Source organism: Fundulus heteroclitus, unplaced genomic scaffold, assembly GCF_011125445.2.
Source record: "Fundulus heteroclitus isolate FHET01 unplaced genomic scaffold, MU-UCD_Fhet_4.1 scaffold_44, whole genome shotgun sequence".
Lineage (NCBI taxonomy): Eukaryota > Metazoa > Chordata > Actinopteri > Cyprinodontiformes > Fundulidae > Fundulus > Fundulus heteroclitus.
Window position 1 is genome coordinate 2,403,075 of NW_023396857.1, and position 17,708 is coordinate 2,420,782.

Below are 17,708 nucleotides of genomic sequence, written 5' to 3' on the forward strand. Positions count from 1 at the left end.
GTGTTTAGGCTCTTCAGGGTGAAACTGGACCTTCTGCCCCCATCATCGGGTTCACATAGTTCTGATGGAGTTAAAAACGCTTCTTTTTACTTTGAAGATAAAATCAACATAATTCAAACTTGGTGTCAAGCTGTGATTCTGAACCATGAAAAATAAAATCATTAAAATCTGATTTTTCTGTTTTGACAGAATCGTCTTTATTTATATAAAACTATGAATATCTCGGCTGTCCAGGTTTCCATCAGAAAAAGTAGGAGTTTCTTTTTATCCTCTAAGTTTTACTCCCTTTTAGTTCAGATTTGATGTTTTCCTCTGTCCACTCGTCCACATGCTGGCCGTTAGCTTTGGCTAACAGCGACTCCTGGACCAGCTGGATCTGTGAGCCCAGCTCAGATGACGCTCAGTTGCATAAAATAATTGCATAAAAAAGAAAAATCAGGCTTTTTTCCAATGTAACACATTTTTTATTTCAATCATTTTTGTCATTTTGTTTTCCAAAGTTCTACATTAAAACTGGAGGCTTTGCTTAAATTATATTTTAAATAAACTGATTTATTTTCAGCCTACAAAGAAAATATTTCCTACTTTTGGTCATATTGTCTGAATCACTTTGTTTCTGTTGGAAATGGGAGAAAATTCACATTTAGGTGTTTTTTCTTCAGAACCAAAGCTCTGATTAGTAGTTCTGATCCGCCTGCAGTCAGCGCTCAGGGCAAAACGGGAAAAGCAGGAAAACTTTAAATCCAGGCTGGAAAGAACAGAAAACGTCGTTAGGTTACTTTCAGGAAGTCTGGAGCGCCCAGCAGGTTTTCTCTGGACAGGAACCATAATCGCTGCATTAAAAGCTTTTAATGCTTTTAATGGCGTATTTAATGCGTTTATTAGAGTTAAGCTTTCAGCTGATGCCTCTGAGCTTCAGCCCTGGAGAAAACGGAGACCCAGGCTACAAGTTAAAGCGGTTAAAAAACACTGACGAGTCGATTTTAGCTAAAAACATGATCACTGCTGGATCAGAACCAAGTCCTGTTCTAGAACCAGCAGAACCCGTTTAATCTTGCAGCTGAAGACAGCGTAGCAGAACCTGTTGTCCGGTTCTGTTCGTCGTCAGAGTTCCGAGCCTTTGGACCTTTGGACCGTCGGCCCGGACCCACCAGAGCTGGACAGAGCGGCGCCTCCTGGGTTCCTCAGAACCGCGAGGTCGGGTGGAGGTGGTACGCGGGCGGAGGAGGCGGAGCCTGATGGCGGGACAGCAGCTGGCCGCCGCTGGTTTTGTCCCTCAGCATCCGGAGCGCCGTGTTGGAGAAGTCCCTGAGGACCTCCACCGTCTCCCGCTGCAGCTGCAGAGACTCCTGGACGAACTCCTGCTGGCTCTCCACCAGGAGCTGCACCGACTGGGCCAGAACCTCCAGGGACTGGGAGACGGAGGCCAGGAGCACGCGGCCCGCCCGCTGCTGCTGCAGGCTGTGGGAGGCCAGCTGGGCCACGGGGACCTGGGGCCGCAGCGGGGAGCCGGGAGGGAGGAGCAGCGGCGGGTGGGAGGAGGAGGAGGAGGGGGGAGGAGGGATAGAGGAAGAGGAGTTAGCTGCGGGGGGAGGAGCCTGGGCGCTCGGCGCTGATGTGGAGGAGGAAGGAGCGAGGAGCAACGAAGGAGTCGAGCTGGCGCCTCCGGAGGAAGGGTGAGGCGCCGCGGAGGAGGAGGAGGAGGCGTCGAAAGGGAAGCTGGAGGAGGAAGAGGCTGCACGAGGGAAGAGGGAGGAGTTCTGTGTGTGGTTCTGGTTCTGATGGGTCCGAGAGTACGTGTGCACAGGCCTGAGGCGGTGCCTGTCCAGAAGCTCCTGGCTGTAGGGAGCTGCAGGAGAGAAGGAGGAGAACCGTGAAGCTTTCAGCCCGAGTTCTGCTGCCGGGCCCGGCAGAACCCGTTCATACCGGTTCTACTCCGCTCCGCTCCACCCGGCCCGGCTGCGCTCTGGTTGGTTTCCCACAGGCCCGGAGAGGGGGGGGCAACGAGCAGAACCGAGTAGAGCCATGCCGGGCGGAACCGAGTAGAACCGGTGTAAAAGGCGCCATGTTTGGGTCCAGAGCGAGCAGAACCAAGTGGGTTTAGACAGAATTGTTTACAGTGAAGCTTTTCATTCACCTCCTCCTCTTCCTCCTCTTACCTTCATCAGCCTGGTCCAACTCAGAGGAGGAACCGATCCGCTCGTCTGAAACATCAAGAACATCACGTCACCAAAACCGCCAGACCCAAGACCGCCGTGACCAAACAGAACCCATCGACGGTTCCAGGAAGCTCCTCATCTGAGACCGGCTTAGGCTCGGCTCAGGAACGTTAAACGTCCGGGTGTCCTCCTCCTCGTTATCGAGGAGTTCTGCTGCAGGAACACGTGTCTGAACTCAGAACCTCCTGGAACTGATCATGGATTCTATCGGACCCGTCCTAACCAGGACCAACAGAGAGCGCATCGCTCGCTGCAGCCTGAACGCCAAGAAGCGTTGCCGCTCCACCCTCAGCTGTTAGCTAGCTACGCTAACGCTGGCTAGCGGTACCGTTAGCAGCTAGCTAAGCAGAGAGCAGGCTAGCTGAAGTTAGCCAAACCCAAAGGGTGAAAATATTCTGCAGAACCACCAGGTTTACCTGCCATGTACTGATCTGATCTCTGGCTGCTGATTGGTGGAAGCAGAAGAGCCGTACCTGAGCACACCTGGAGCTCCGCTGGTTGGATTTCTGCGTCAACCACAGCGCCACAGAATTAGCAATGAGAAAATAATTTACGCAATATAAGCTGCGATAAATTCTGCCTTAAAGTGTCTGTGCCCCATTTATTCATCTGAATTTACACATTTACACGTCGCTAAGTATAGATTAGCGTTATTTAGAAAATTTATATTTAGTAAAATGTTTAATGGATTTTCTACTTTCCCATTTTATTTCACTTTTTACCTCAGTGTTACAGACATTAGAAGTAAAAAATGCCTCCATAGTGATAAAAATGGAATAAAGTCAGTTTTGATTGTTGATGTAAATGATCAATGTGAGCAGTAATTATTTTAGGAAAATAAATATGAGAAAAGGGAAAATTACGGAAATACACAGTTGGCTAGATTCTTCCAAAAAAGGTAAAAAACAAAGCAACTGGACTTGTTTTCCGTAGTTGAAGACGTTTCTCTTCCTCTCCAGGAAGCTTTCTCAATAGCGTACCACGAGCGAGCTATTTTTAGAAACGTACCGTCACGATGACGTCACATCACGTGGTACGCAGTGGTGCAAACTCCGGAAACCCGCCGCTGTTTTGCTTTAAAAGAGACGTGCGTTAGCCTTGGTTTTACTCGGTAAACGACTGCTTTTTCCAAATCTAAGACCATGGTTTTTAAACATTGTTGCTATGGAACGTGTAACAGCGACTCGAGTTACGCTGATCGGCCGCATATGAAGGATGTTTTCTTCAAGACTGCCAAGGAGAAATGTGTGCGCTGGGACCGGGGCGGTCGGCCTACACAACAGTTCAACCCGGAAAAAGTTACCAAATTCACCTACATATGTAGCAAGCATTTTGTTGGAGGAAAGGGCCCAACCAAAGAACATCCTGACCCAATTCCAGCGACATCAAGTCAAGGTAAGAGTATTTTGGTGGCCGACATGTTAATAAAGTAGCGCCTGCTACCATGACAGCATATAGACTATCATGGTAGCAGGCGCTAACATGATAGCCTGCTACCAGGATAGCTTACTCAAAAACATTTCAAATGAGACAAACATTAAACATATACCCATTCCTGGACGGTGATTGCAAACAACAACAAAAAAAAAAACGGCCGACGCTGCCATGATCGCCGCGCAGGAAAAAAAAAACCAAAGCTTACCGTTCGATCAACTCGGCCCGTTTTCTGTTTTTTTTAAGCCCTCGACACTCAAGCCATCGTTTGAGCTGAAGGTTGGTGTGTTCTTCCACAGTGCGACCAGTAAACCGTGCGCCTGGGACATCGTCTTGGGAAAGTTTAACGGCTGTAAAGTCGGTCATATCGCTGGTTCTGTTGCGCTTGTAATAGCTGGTTGCTACGGGCGTTCTCTCCTGTATGCCCTACCTAAGCGGCAAAAGGGGCGTTGCTCTTGAGACGGTGACGTCACGTCCGCGGTACGCTATTCAAAAAGTCTGGAGTAATGTGGAGCATCAAGCTTTATACTACTGCCAAACAAAGGCCTGTAATGGCTTAGATAACATGCAGATTCAACAGAAACAGGTCCACCCCTTAGTAATGGGCGGTCGTTAAAGCCATTAAACCAGCAGATTGGACAGAAACTGGACCACTCCTCTGTAACGAGGAGTCGTTAGGGTCGTTAATGGCCTGGCTTAAAGGAACAATGTTTTAATCACCTGAATGAGGGTGAGAGTTAAGGTGATGATTGGCCGAAATTAATCCTATAGCTGTGTTGCAAGTTTTTGAGAGTTGGAACCTAAGGCCTCCTCCTCTGTTTAAGGTTGTTTTCTCTCTCTTAACGTAGATGGCTTCCTTCACACCCCTTTCAAACCATCTGTCAGCTGGCTAGAATAAGGGCAAAATAACAAATAGGGATAATAATCCCATGAAGGCTGCAGATAGAGACTCTGTAGAAATTGAATAAAGTATTTTTGTTCCATTGTGGGCCTAGAAGAACCTGGTTTGGGTGGTGGAGGTCCAGGTCCTCCAGCTTTAGAGCAGAAACACATGAAAAGGTCAGTCTGAAGTAATCGGATCGGTTCGGCTTACCGGCGTCTTTCTCTGGCGAGGACAGAGGCGACGCGTCGAAGGAGAAAGCGTCCCGGTTGGACTCAGAGTTCTGGTTCCGGCTCAGGTAAGAGCAGGGGGGCGTGTTCAGCCGGGGGCCTTTCTGGAGGAAAGACCGTGGACTCATGTCCTGATCGCTGTCGCTGTCGCCATCTGAGAACCCGGACAGGACAGCTGTTTAGTGGCCCGTTTGGGCCCAGAACAACGGACGGTTCTGGCTGCCACAGACGTCTCTGCCTCGTTAGCAAACCCATCGGCCGACGTGAAATCAGGATTTCAGGTTTCCTCAACAAAAACGTCTGAAACCAGAAAGTTTTACTTGTTCCAAACTAACCGCCACATCTCAGTGCTGTGGAAAACTACTGAGACCCGGTGGCTCTTTTAGCTCCTAGTCTGCCTGGCAACAGCAGCGGCTCCAGGGCGCCCCCTGGTGGAGGGAGGCGGCGCTGCAGTGAAGCAGCTCCATAAAACAACCGATATTCATAACAAACGTTTACTCCATAGCGCCAAAGATAATATTCCATCAGATTTATGCATATATCTGACTGAGTCGAGCATTTAATATTAGAGATAAAGGAAATACAGTTTTCAAATGATTTCATCCATGAAGGGAAAAAGGCCATCCAGCTGCAGAGGTCTGAGGTGAAGGTGGAGGATGAGGAGGCAGCAGGTGGATGAGGAGGCAGCAGGTGGATGAGGAGGCAGCAGGAGGATGAGGAGGCAGCAGGTGGATGAGGAGGCAGCAGGAGGATGAGGAGGCAGCAGGTGGATGAGGAGGAGGCAGCAGGTGGATGAGGAGGCAGCAAGTAGATGAGGAGGCAGCAGGTGGAGGAGGCAGCAGGTGGAGGAAGAGGATGCAGCAGGTGGATGAGGAGGCAGCAGCAGGTGGAGGAGGCAGCAGGTGGAGGAAGAGGCAGCAGCAGGTGGAGGAGGCAGCAGGTGGAGGAGGAGGCAGCAGCAGGTGGGAGGAGGCCAGGCAAGGTGGAGGAAGAGGATGCAGCAGGTGGATGAGGAGGCAGCAGGTGGAGGAGGCAGCAGGTGGAGGAGGAGGCAGCAGCAGGTGGAGGAGGCAGCAGGTGGAGGAAGAGGCAGCAGGTGGAGGAAGAGGCAGCAGGTGGAGGAGGCAGCAGGTGGAGGAGGAGGCAGCAGCAGGTGGAGGAGGCAGCAGGTGGAGGAGGCAGGAGGAGGATGAGGAGGCAGCAGGTGGATGAGGAGGAGGCAGCAGGTGGATGAGGAGGAGGCAGCAGGTGGATGAGGAGGCAGCAGGTGGATGAGGAGGCAGCAGGTAGATGAGGAGGCAGCAGGTAGATGAGGAGGCAGCAGGAGGATGAGGAGGCAGCAGGTAGATGAGGAGGCAGCAGGTAGATGAGGAGGCAGCAGGTAGATGAGGAGGCAGCAAGTAGATGAGGAGGCAGCAGGTAGATGAGGAGGCAGCAAGTAGATGAGGAGGCAGCAGGAGGATGAGGAGGCAGCAGGATGAGGAGGCAGCAGGTGGATGAGGAGGAGGCAGCAGGTGGGTGAGGAGGCAGCAGGAGGATGAGGAGGCAGCAGGAGGATGAGGAGGCAGCAGGAGGATGAGGAGGCAGCAGGTGGATGAGGAGGCAGCAGGTGGATGAAGCGGCAGCAGGTGGATGAGGAGGCAGCAGGTGGGTGAGGAGGCAGCAGGTGGGTGAGGAGGCAGCAGGTGGATGAGGAGGCAGCAGGTGGACGAGGAGGCAGCAGGTGGATGAGGAGGCAGCAGGTGGAGGAGGCAGCAGGTGGAGGAGGAGGCAGCAGGTAGATGAGGAGGCAGCAGGAGGATGAGGAGGCAGCAGGTAGATGAGGAGGCAGCAGGTAGATGAGGAGGCAGCAGGTGGAGGAGGCAGCAGGTAGAGGAGGAGGCAGCAGGTAGATGAGGAGGCAGCAGGTGGATGAGGAGGCAGCAGGTGGAGGAGGCAGCAGGTAGATGAGGAGGCAGCAGGTGGATGAGGAGGCAGCAGGTGGAGGAGGCAGCAGGTAGAGGAGGAGGCAGCAGGTAGATGAGGAGGCAGCAGGAGGATGAGGAGGCAGCAGGTAGATGAGGAGGCAGCAGGTAGATGAGGAGGCAGCAGGTAGATGAGGAGGCAGCAAGTAGATGAGGAGGCAGCAGGATGAGGAGGCAGCAGGTGGATGAGGAGGAGGCAGCAGGTGGGTGAGGAGGCAGCAGGAGGATGAGGAGGCAGCAGGAGGATGAGGAGGCAGCAGGAGGATGAGGAGGCAGCAGGTGGATGAGGAGGCAGCAGGTGGATGAAGCGGCAGCAGGTGGATGAGGAGGCAGCAGGTGGGTGAGGAGGCAGCAGGTGGATGAGGAGGCAGCAGGTGGATGAGGAGGAGGCAGCAGGTGGGTGAAGCGGCAGCAGGAGGATGAGGAGGCAGCAGGTGGATGAGGAAGCAGCAGATGGAGGAGGAGGCAGCAGGTGGGTGAGGAGGCAGCAGGTGGATGAGGAGGCAGCAGGTGGATGAGGAGGAGGCAGCAGGTGGGTGAAGCGGCAGCAGGAGGATGAGGAGGCAGCAGGTGGATGAGGAAGCAGCAGATGGAGGAGGAGGCAGCAGGTGGATGAAGAGGCAGCAGGTGGATGAGGAGGAGGCAGCAGGTGGATGAGGAAGCAGCAGGAGGAAGAGGAGGCAGCAGGTGGATGAGAAGGCAGCAGGTGGATGAGGAGGCAGCAGGTGGATGAGGAGGCAGCAGGTGGATGAGGAGGCAGCAGGTAGATGAGGAGGCAGCAGGTGGATGAGAAGGCAGCAGGTGGGTGAGGAGGCAGGTGGAGGAGGAGGAGGCAGCAGGTGGATGAAGCGGCAGCTGGTGGATGAAGCGGCAGCAGGTGGATGAGGAGGCAGGTGGATGAAGCGGCAGCGGGTGGATGAGGAGGCCCTGTAGGAGCGCTGCTGGTCAGCAGGTGAAGGCAGATGGCTCCGCCCACAGGGACGTGTCGCTGACTGATCTAAGCCGACGTCTGAGACGTCTGATGGAGGTGAGAGTGAAGCTCAGAGCGTTACAGACGGACTTCTGCCTCATCTGCCAGCCACCAGGCAACGAGTCGGTGGAGTTAACGAGGTAAGAGCGGAGAAATCTACGATAAACCTCACGTTTAAATACAGACGTATAGCCAACCGTTACTATAAATCAGTAACTTTAGACGTTTTCACGCTGCCAAACTGAAATTCTGTATTAGGAGGAGAAAACTTCACTTTATCTGTTAAACCCAATCAGAGTCCAGTTAACGGATCACAGCAGAACCAGCGCCGAGCCCTGACCTCTGACCTCAGAGCTTCAGGTGTTCTGGGTTCTTCTGGGACCTCCTGGAGTGATTCTGGTGGGTCAACCCGTCCTGGGGAGGTTCTCTGTTCCATGTGAGGATCATGGTTCTGATGTGGTTCTGTGGAGGTCCAGAACCTTAGAAATGGACCTGGAACCGTTTCTGGACTCACTGACGTCAGAGACCTGGTTCTGCTGCTTCCTGAGACGCTTCAGCTGCCAGAGAGGCTCCAATTAACTCCTTAATTAAATCATGGTTAATTAAGGCTTAACGAGCGGGACCAGTGCTGCCACAGGTCCGGCTCGGTTCTGACCCAGTTTCCCTTCATGAATGAAATGAGTTGAAAACTGCTGTTTAGGCGTTCCTTATCCACCGGGGACATGTGTTGGGTTCTGTGTGCGGCGGTTCTGTGTGCGGCGGTTCTGTGTTGGGTTCTGAAGCGGCGGTTCTGAAGCGGACGCTCACCTCTCTTGGGACTCATGAGCAGGATGCGGTGGACCATCCTCTCCACCGGGCCCAGTCTCTTCTTCTTGAGGCCCGAGCCGTTGGGGCCCCGCAGGGCCAGAAGACGCCGCTTGCCGTCACATTTCAGGTCGGCCCATTTCTTCATGATCTGACGAATCTGCAACCAAACAGAGAAATGTTCTGACCCGTTTGAGAGCGGCCGGGCTCGCTGGGCTACGGGCCGGCGCCGCACGGACCTCTCTCTGGTTCATCCCCAGACCGTTGATCTGAGCCGTGATCTCCGCCCACTTCTGCTTCTTGGTGTCCACCGACACGCCGCGGTTAAACTTCTCTGCAAGACAGACCAGCGCCATCAGAACACCAGGTCCACTCAGCGGTTCTGCAGAACCCAGCCGCTCCACCATATTACCAAGCTCTGCAGAACCTCAAAGCTTCCACAAACACTTTTACCCGTTATTGATCATTAAAGAGATAAATATAATATACATGATAAAATCCACAACAAAATCATCACAGCTACCGACAGTGGAAGGAGGGAAGGACACAAGGTAAGAGGACACAAGGTGGGAGGTAAGGACACAAGGTAGGAGAGAAGGACAAAAGGTAAGAGGGAAGGACACAAGGTAGGTAGGAAGGACACAAGGTAAGAGGACACAAGGTAGGAAGGACACAAGGTAGGAGGGAAGGACACAAGATAAGAGGACACAAGGTAGGTAGGACAGAAGGTAGGAGAGAAGGACAAAAGGTAAGAGGGAAGGACACAAGGTAGGTAGGAAGGACACAAGGTAAGAGGACACAAGGTAGGTAGGACACAAGGTAGGAGGGAAGGACACAAGATAAGAGGACACAAGGTAGGTAGGACAGAAGGTAGGAGAGAAGGACACAAGGTGGGAGGTAAGGACACAAGGTAGGAGAGAAGGACAAAAGGTAAGAGGGAAGGACACAAGGTAGGAGGGAGGGACACAAGGTAGGTGGGAAGGACACAAGATAAGAGGACACAAGGTAGGTAGGACAGAAGGTAGGAGAGAAGGACAAAAGGTAAGAGGGAAGGACACAAGGTAGGTAGGAAGGACACAAGGTAGGTGGGAAGGACACAAGATAAGAGGACACAAGGTAGGTAGGACAGAAGGTAGGAGAGAAGGACAAAAGGTAAGAGGGAAGGACACAAGGTAGGTAGGAAGGACACAAGGTAAGAGGACACAAGGTAGGAAGGACACAAGGCAGGAGGGAAGGACACAAGATAAGAGGACACAAGGTAGGTAGGACAGAAGGTAGGAGAGAAGGACAAAAGGTAAGAGGGAAGGACACAAGGTAGGTAGGAAGGACACAAGGTAAGAGGACACAAGGTAGGTAGGACACAAGGTAGGAGGGAAGGACACAAGGCAGGAGGGAAGGACACAAGGTAAGAGGACACAAGGTAGGTAGGAAGGACACAAGGTAGGTAGGAAGGACACAAGGTAGGTAGGAAGGACACAAGGTAGGAGGGAAGGACAAAAGGTAGGTAGGAAGGACACAAGGTAGGAGGGAAGGACACAAGGTAAGAGGACACAAGGTAGGTAGGAAGGACACAAGGTAGGATGGAAGGACACAAGATAGGAGGGAAGGACACAAGGTAGGAGGGAAGGACAAAAGGTAGGTAGGAAGGACACAAGGTAGGAGGGAAGGACACAAGGTAGGAGGGAAGGACACAAGGTAGGAGGGAAGGAAACAAGGCAGGAGGGAAGGAAACAAGGTTGGTGGGAAGGACACAAGGTAAGAGGACACAAGGTGGGTAGGGTACAAGGTAGGAGGGAAGGACACAAGGTAAGAGGACACAAGGTGGGAGGTAAGGACACAAGGTAGGAAGGACAGAAGGTAAGAGGGAAGGAAACAAGGTAGGTGGGAAGGACACAAGGTAAGAGGACACAGGGTAGGTAGGACAGAAGGTAGGAGAGAAGGACAAAAGGTAAGAGGGAAGGACACAAGGTAGGTAGGAAGGACACAAGGTAAGAGGACACAGGGTAGATAGGACACAAGGTAGGAGGGAAGGACACAAGGCAGGAGGGAAGGACACAAGGTAGGTAGGACACAAGGTAGGAGGGAAGGACACAAGGCAGGAGGGAAGGACACAAGGTAAGAGGACACAAGGTAGGTAGGGTACAAGGTAGGAGGGAAGGACACAAGGTAAGAGGACACAAGGTGGGAGGTAAGGACACAAGGTAGGAAGGACAGAAGGTAAGAGGGAAGGAAACAAGGTAGGTGGGAAGGACACAAGGTAAGAGGACACAAGGTAGGAAGGACACAAGGCAGGAGGGAAGGACACAAGATAAGAGGACACAAGGTAGGTAGGACAGAAGGTAGGAGAGAAGGACACAAGGCAGGAGGGAAGGACACAAGGTAGGTAGGACACAAGGTAGGAGGGAAGGACACAAGGCAGGAGGGAAGGACACAAGGTAAGAGGACACAAGGTAGGTAGGAAGGACACAAGATAGGAGGGAAGGACACAAGGTAGGAGGGAAGGACACAAGGTAGGTAGGACACAAGGTAGGATGGAAGGACACAAGGCAGGAGGGAAGGACACAAGGTAAGAGGACACAAGGTAGGTAGGAAGGACACAAGGTAGGTAGGAAGGACACAAGGCAGGAGGGAAGGACACAAGGTAGGTAGGACACAAGGTAGGAGGGAAGGACACAAGGCAGGAGGGAAGGACACAAGGTAAGAGGACACAAGGTAGGTAGGGTACAAGGTAGGAGGGAAGGACACAAGGTAAGAGGACACAAGGTGGGAGGTAAGGACACAAGGTAGGAAGGACAGAAGGTAAGAGGGAAGGAAACAAGGTAGGTGGGAAGGACACAAGGTAAGAGGACACAAGGTAGGAAGGACACAAGGCAGGAGGGAAGGACACAAGATAAGAGGACACAAGGTAGGTAGGACAGAAGGTAGGAGACAAGGACACAAGGCAGGAGGGAAGGACACAAGATAAGAGGACACAAGGTAGGTAGGACAGAAGGTAGGAGAGAAGGACAAAAGGTAAGAGGGAAGAGGGAAGGACACAAGGTAGGTAGGAAGGACACAAGGTAAGAGGACACAAGGTAGGTAGGACACAAGGTAGGAGGGAAGGACACAAGGCAGGAGGGAAGGACACAAGGTAAGAGGACACAAGGTAGGTAGGAAGGACACAAGGTAGGTAGGAAGGACACAAGATAGGAGGGAAGGACACAAGGTAGGAGGGAAGGACACAAGGTAGGTAGGACACAAGGTAGGATGGAAGGACACAAGGCAGGAGGGAAGGACACAAGGTAAGAGGACACAAGGTAGGTAGGAAGGACACAAGGTAGGTAGGAAGGACACAAGGTAGGTAGGAAGGACACAAGGTAGGAGGGAAGGACACAAGGTAGGAGGGAAGGACACAAGGTGGGATGGAAGGACACAAGGTAGATAGGACACAAGGTAGGTAGGAAGGACACAAGGTAGGATGGAAGGACACAAGGTAGGTAGGACACAAGGTAGGATGGAAGGACACAAGGCAGGAGGGAAGGACACAAGGTAAGAGGACACAAGGTAGGTAGGAAGGACACAAGGTAGGTAGGAAGGACACAAGGTAGGTAGGAAGGACACAAGGTAGGATGGAAGGACACAAGATAGGAGGGAAGGACACAAGGTAGGAGGGAAGGACACAAGGTAGGTAGGACACAAGGTAGGATGGAAGGACACAAGGCAAGAGGACACAAGGTAGGTAGGAAGGACACAAGGTAGGATGGAAGGACACAAGGTAGGAGGGAAGGACACAAGGTAGGAGGGAAGGACACAAGGTAGGTAGGACACAAGGTAGGATGGAAGGACACAAGGCAAGAGGACACAAGGTAGGAGGGAAGGACACAAGATAGGAGGGAAGGACACAAGGTAGGAGGGAAGGACACAAGGTAGGAAGGACACAAGGTAGGAGGGAAGGACACAAGGTAGGTAGGTCCCTTTAAAAGTTAAAAAATGATGCAGGCAAATAGAAACGGAGTCCGTTTTCCATCAGGTGTGAACAGAAACGACCGTTCAAAGCATAAGAACTGTGATTCACTGAGTCGACTCACTGAGGAGGATGTGCCGGTTCTTCTTCACCTCGTCCAGCAGCATCTTGACCTCGGTGTAGGAGAACCTGGGTTTGGATTTGCAGGCTTCCTTCACGCCGGCCGGCAGAAACTCTTCGTCGTCTTCGCCCCATGTGACCTCCCCAGCGCCGGGCCCTTTCATCGCCGTCGGTTCTGGAGAACCCATCTAACCTCGGCACCGGGTCCAGTTTGCACTCGCTGCTAACCTGAACAGAACCAGAGGGACGGGAAAGGCAGGCGGCCCGCATCACTTAACAGACATGCATTTTAAATTCTTCCTAAATAACAAACGTAATAAATATAAAGGCAGTCATTAATGCGTTGTCATGGGCAACTTTAATGATCAAAGAAGCTGAACTTTTAATCTGACGCCATTAATCTCCACAGATGAAATGTTAGAAATCTAGAATAACAAAGTTAACAACTGACAGGGTAACTGCGCCTCTACCAGGGCAACTAATGAACATTTTAATAATCGATTAATCTGTCTTTTTTTTTGTCCGTAAAAATAAAACTTTTATTTCCATTTATGTTTTCCAAATAGAACATTTGGACTGAACCCAAAAAGTTGCTACACCACCGTGTTTATTGTTGTTTTATGGAAATTCATCAACTCTGCTAATGTCAGAGTTTCTCCTTATATAAACTTGGTGCGAGTAAACGCAAACAGATTATTTCACTTTGAGCCCAAATAAACGGTGCATTCGGTATACTTTTGTTGATTTTTATCGATTTGTTGTTGCAGCTCTAGTCTCCACTGCTTTAACCGCTATCAGGCTGGACAGCAGGATAATAGTTATCTTTTTATGGAAGTAAAGCATCATGGTGCAAGTTTTTATCATGTTTTAGATTCAGAAGTGATCTTTGATGTGAAGCTCATATATATATATATGTATATATATATATATATATATATATATATATATATATATATATATATATATATATATATAAATGAATAAAGCATTACGAGCAGAAAGAGCACAAATGGCCAGTCTGAAGGAGTGCATACGCCATAAAAGTTAGATTCACTAACTCATGTTCCTCTAACAAAAATCTTAGCTGCACTGCTTTCTATCTTGTAAACAGTAGAAATGAAAAAAAACAACAACAAAGTTGCTGATAATCAGCAGACCTGGGGTCCGTTCTTCGTACGTCGCTAACTCAGTTAGCAGGATTTCATTGTTGACGATTTGGCATGATCTTGGATCGTTTGGTTCTTCGAAAGACATCCTGCACCTGTTGTCATAGCAACATGTGCGCCAGCTTAAGCCTGCTCCAGAGCAGGCTTATTTCATGTAAACAGGATTAGATCGCAGCTTTATAAGCGGAGGAGATGGGAAGTCTGCCGTAGCTATGTCCATTTTTACGACAGCAACCTGTTGCTGAAGATGCAAGAATTATTTGCAGAGCTTCTCGAATTAATCACATATTGCGCAATAGGCAGGATCCTTTAGCGCATTTTCTTGGTGGCTGTTAGAAACAGACAAACACATCATTTAACAGTGGCTTTTAAAGAGGAAAACGTGATGTTGGAGCCATAAATCTAAAATATTTAAGTTATTTGTATGATGGTTTGCTTTTTATTTTTATCATATTCAGTAAGAAGATTTTTTCAGGCCATTTTATTGTGAAGTTTAGTTTACTTTGAAAGGCTTGCTTCCTGTCGAGCCGTATATTGTATTAGAAAAAAAAACTATGGATGGATTATCTAGACACGGAGCAATACAGTTTTACCGTGTAAACTGTGGATGACTTGGAAAAGGAAGATTTTCATTTTTTATGGATAAAGATTTTTTTTGTTAAAATTCCCAGTTTGCACGTGTCCTTTACTTCCCATGTCTAAGGAATGACACTGAAATTTGGATCTCTTGACATAACAAGTGCCTTTTTAAAATAAAGTGTAATAATTTAAGGCTACCATTTTGTAGAATATTCTTGTATTTCACTTTTACTTGTCCCCATGTTCTAGTGGGTCCCGTGGCTCTGATATAAAAGAACAAAGTAAATATGAAATTATTAAAATGCAAAAATTCATACTGTAGAAAGTGATAGAAACATCTACCATGGACAGTATTTACGCATTAATTTGTCTGCTGCTTTTTGCCAGCCCTCTCTCCTGGCTTTAACAGATTTTGAGGTGTTACCTGTCGTTTTAATTAATGACTCAAATTCAGCATAACCTTCCATTAAAAGCTCGTGTTCTGCTGGGAGAAAAACTGTGGGCGTTCTTTGCTGAATAGCCAATAGCAGCGCTGCTGATCAATGTTTCTACTATCGATACATTTCCCCTTTTAAACAAACGCATGAACGCGCAGTTGTCTCAGATAACTCAATCCAGCCATACTAATCGTAAACAACAGGTGTGTTGGAAGAACCCAGTTAGCCGGATCATGATTAGCCGGATGAAATCATCTTGGATGTCTCATTTGATCTTGGATGTTTTAAGCAAAGTACGAAGAACGGACCCCTGGCAACACAGGGCTGTTTATTTCTAGAGGCCATTTCCCCTCTATCACTATTCTTTAACAAATGTGCCATAAATCATGACTTTTAGGGTTTCTTATTGTTGGAACATCAATAATATCAACATTGTTATAATAAATGTGTTCCATCAGACACGCTGGTTAAATGTCCCTCCAGGATTGCCGTAGGCTAGGCAGTAAGTGACGGTGTTTTGTACGGAAATGTCGTAAATAGTAAAGAGTCCCTCTCAGCCATGCAGCGACCCAAAAGCCCAGCTCTGAGTCCAGTCACCCCCCCCCCATGAGGTGCTGGTAACACACCCAGAAAGCTCGGTTACACCAATTAAAGACAGCGGCGACTGAAAAATGCAGATAGCGTGTTTTAACGTGAGACCGCTAACCGGCCCACGCCTATATGTGACTCGTGCTACTTAAGAACCTCCTGGTGCCGTCAGAACATTAGCGATAAACTATAAACCATTCCTGAGCTTTACTTTCTTCCTTTGGTGTCTTTTTGCAGCCGTATGCTTTTACTCCTGCATGTCTGGATCTATTGTGCGTTCGTATTCCAGGGCCTGTGCAGCATTTACGTCACGATTACGAATATTCACGCCTGACTTTAGGCCAGCGCATTATTTGATCAGACGACCAGGACACATTTATAAAAAAGCCCAAAAAACTATGGTCTTTGGCAAAAACCATTTCATTCAATGACCGTAGCTAGTAGCAGTAGTTAATACACGGAGGACATGTTGACATTAGCTACGTTTACACCGACTAAAGTAATCGGAATAAAATGTGTCATGTAAATAAATCGGAATATGATGATCGGATTTAGCTCAATCTGAATGAGACGCGTGGTTTACGGCGATTTATAATCCGATCAACGTAAATATAAACGCTTGTCGGGCTCAAGTTACTCAGAATGTGGCAAACTGACCCGTAAACGTGACGTATTTCCTCGTTGGTGGTGGAAATACGTCGGGAAGCCAACCTGCCTGTGGTCACGATACAACCGTCCTGTTCCAAAAATAAAAGAGCTAAAATTGTTGTTCCTCGGTAACATTTCAACCGTAACTAGAACCTGGTGCCAGTCCAGGCCGGACGCTCTGACGACAAATTAACTCATATAAAACTGTTTTCATTGCTATTTTTGTTGTTTAGCAAAGACAGAAGTTTGATGTCTTAGTGGTTCTATTCTGGATAAAGGCGGATGAATATAAACACAATATGATCAGATTAAGTGATTGTCTGCCCATATAAACAATCTGATTATTTAATCTGAATACATTTTAATCTGATCGTGCGGGTAAACAGAGCTATAGTCACATTTATGACCCTCCGAGGCTTCTGTAGTAGTTCTTACCGTTAACGGCGAGGTAGTTTGTAGTTCATTTAGCGCCCCACTAGATAAGTGAAAACCTTCCACACTGAAACTTTAACATTTTAAGTTATTTACAGTGTAGATAGGGAAGTAGAAGTAGATTTTACATTTTTAGATCCTCGTGAACTATTTTTTTCCCCCATATTTTTTCTAAATTTTTATTTTTAATTGGTTTACTTGGATCATCCGCAGCCTGTGTGATTCTTGGGGTTTTATGTCCGTTCAGCGTTTTAGAAGAAGAAATCCCTTAATTGTCCCAAAATGGAGAAATTCAGGCGTGACGGTGGCAAAAACATGATGACACCATTCACCAGAACTACACTGTAATGCCAATAAAAAATAATAATTTAGGGTTAAGCTGTAAAGCCGAAGAGAATATTTTACACTTAGCTGTATGAAAGATGTTTTAATTAATTATTATAATCACTGATAAAGCTAAAACATTTACAAAATAATGTTTTGCTGAAGGTTTCATGGCACAGGTGTAGAAATGTGTCCATTCTGGTGATGAACGCGCCCCCCCCCCCTGTGACGTAGATTAACTAAACGCCTCCAGATGTTCAGAAATACTTTAGAAATAATTCAGCCTGATGTTCCCACCGAGGCGTTAAACTCTGGCCAATCAGAGCAGCCGCACCTGGCCGCCGCACCTGCAGGCCGCTCGCTGCTCTGCGCGCTTCGCTAATTTCTCTGATTTAACAACAACGCTGCGTGCGGTCACGTGTCCCGCGTCAGCCAATCAGCGGCTCCGCTGCCGCGTCTTTGTTGAGCCTCTCCGCCGTGATGGTTCCGCCGGACTGGTGTCTGCAGACACCCCGGTGCTCTGCGCCGGTTCCGCGCCGTTTAGCGCGGGGAGCGAACCGGGGGGGTGTCGGTGAGGACCTTCGGGTTTATCTGGAGCGGTTCGGTAAAACTCGGGCGCGTTTTTCTGCGTCGCTCGGAGGTTTAATCGCGCCTGTCGGTGGCAGACATGGAGGACGGAACGTCGCCGGTTGTTTCCCCTGCTGTCGCCCGTTATGTCGCTCAAACGGAACTCTGCCTGCTTGTTTTCGTTAAATAACGGCAACTCGCCGCGTTAACGTAAAAGCAGAAAGAGTTGAAAATAATTACCGATAAATAAAATGGCGCTGTTCTCCTCCTCCTCCTCCTTCTTCCTCTGCGGTTCTCCCGAAAGTTCGGAGTGACGAGAACTGCGCAGACTCCGCAGTCCGTGGAAATTCTTTTTTCCTTCCCTGAACGCGCAACATTTCGGCCCAGCAGCGCGCCCCCTGCT

General features: G+C 49.3%; 1 protein-coding gene across 2 annotated transcripts; it reads right to left on the minus strand.

The window, feature by feature from the left end:
• Positions 1–441: 441 nt before the first annotated feature.
• Positions 442–17,675, minus strand: zgc:113149 (uncharacterized protein LOC541363 homolog). 2 transcript variants are annotated; one of them, XM_036131513.1, is made up of 7 exons: positions 17,546–17,675; positions 12,569–12,792; positions 8,741–8,835; positions 8,505–8,661; positions 4,747–4,917; positions 2,160–2,204; positions 442–1,849 (listed from the first exon to the last, which is right to left on the minus strand). In XM_036131513.1, the coding sequence occupies exons 2-7, from the start codon at positions 12,750–12,752 to the stop codon at positions 1,185–1,187; spliced, it is 1,317 nt and encodes a 438-aa protein (XP_035987406.1). In that variant the 5' UTR covers positions 12,753–12,792; positions 17,546–17,675; the 3' UTR covers positions 442–1,184. The 2 variants fall into 2 exon arrangements, with proteins under 2 accessions (XP_035987406.1, XP_035987407.1); XM_036131514.1 differs by lacking the exon at positions 4,747–4,917.
• Between the last annotated feature and the right edge of the window lie 33 nt (positions 17,676–17,708).

Excerpts from the sequence above, each read along its gene's own strand:
- zgc:113149 (XM_036131513.1), bottom strand. The coding sequence starts at position 12,752 with ATGGGTTCTCCAGAACCGACGGCGATGAAAGGGCCCGGCGCTGGGGAG. Across the intron at positions 8,836-12,568 it reads GAACCGGCACATCCTCCTCA|AGAAGTTTAACCGCGGCGTG; the intron begins GTGAGTCGACTC and ends TCTGTCTTGCAG. Across the intron at positions 1,850-2,159 it reads GTTGGACCAGGCTGATGAAG|CTCCCTACAGCCAGGAGCTT; the intron begins GTAAGAGGAGGA and ends TCTCTCCTGCAG.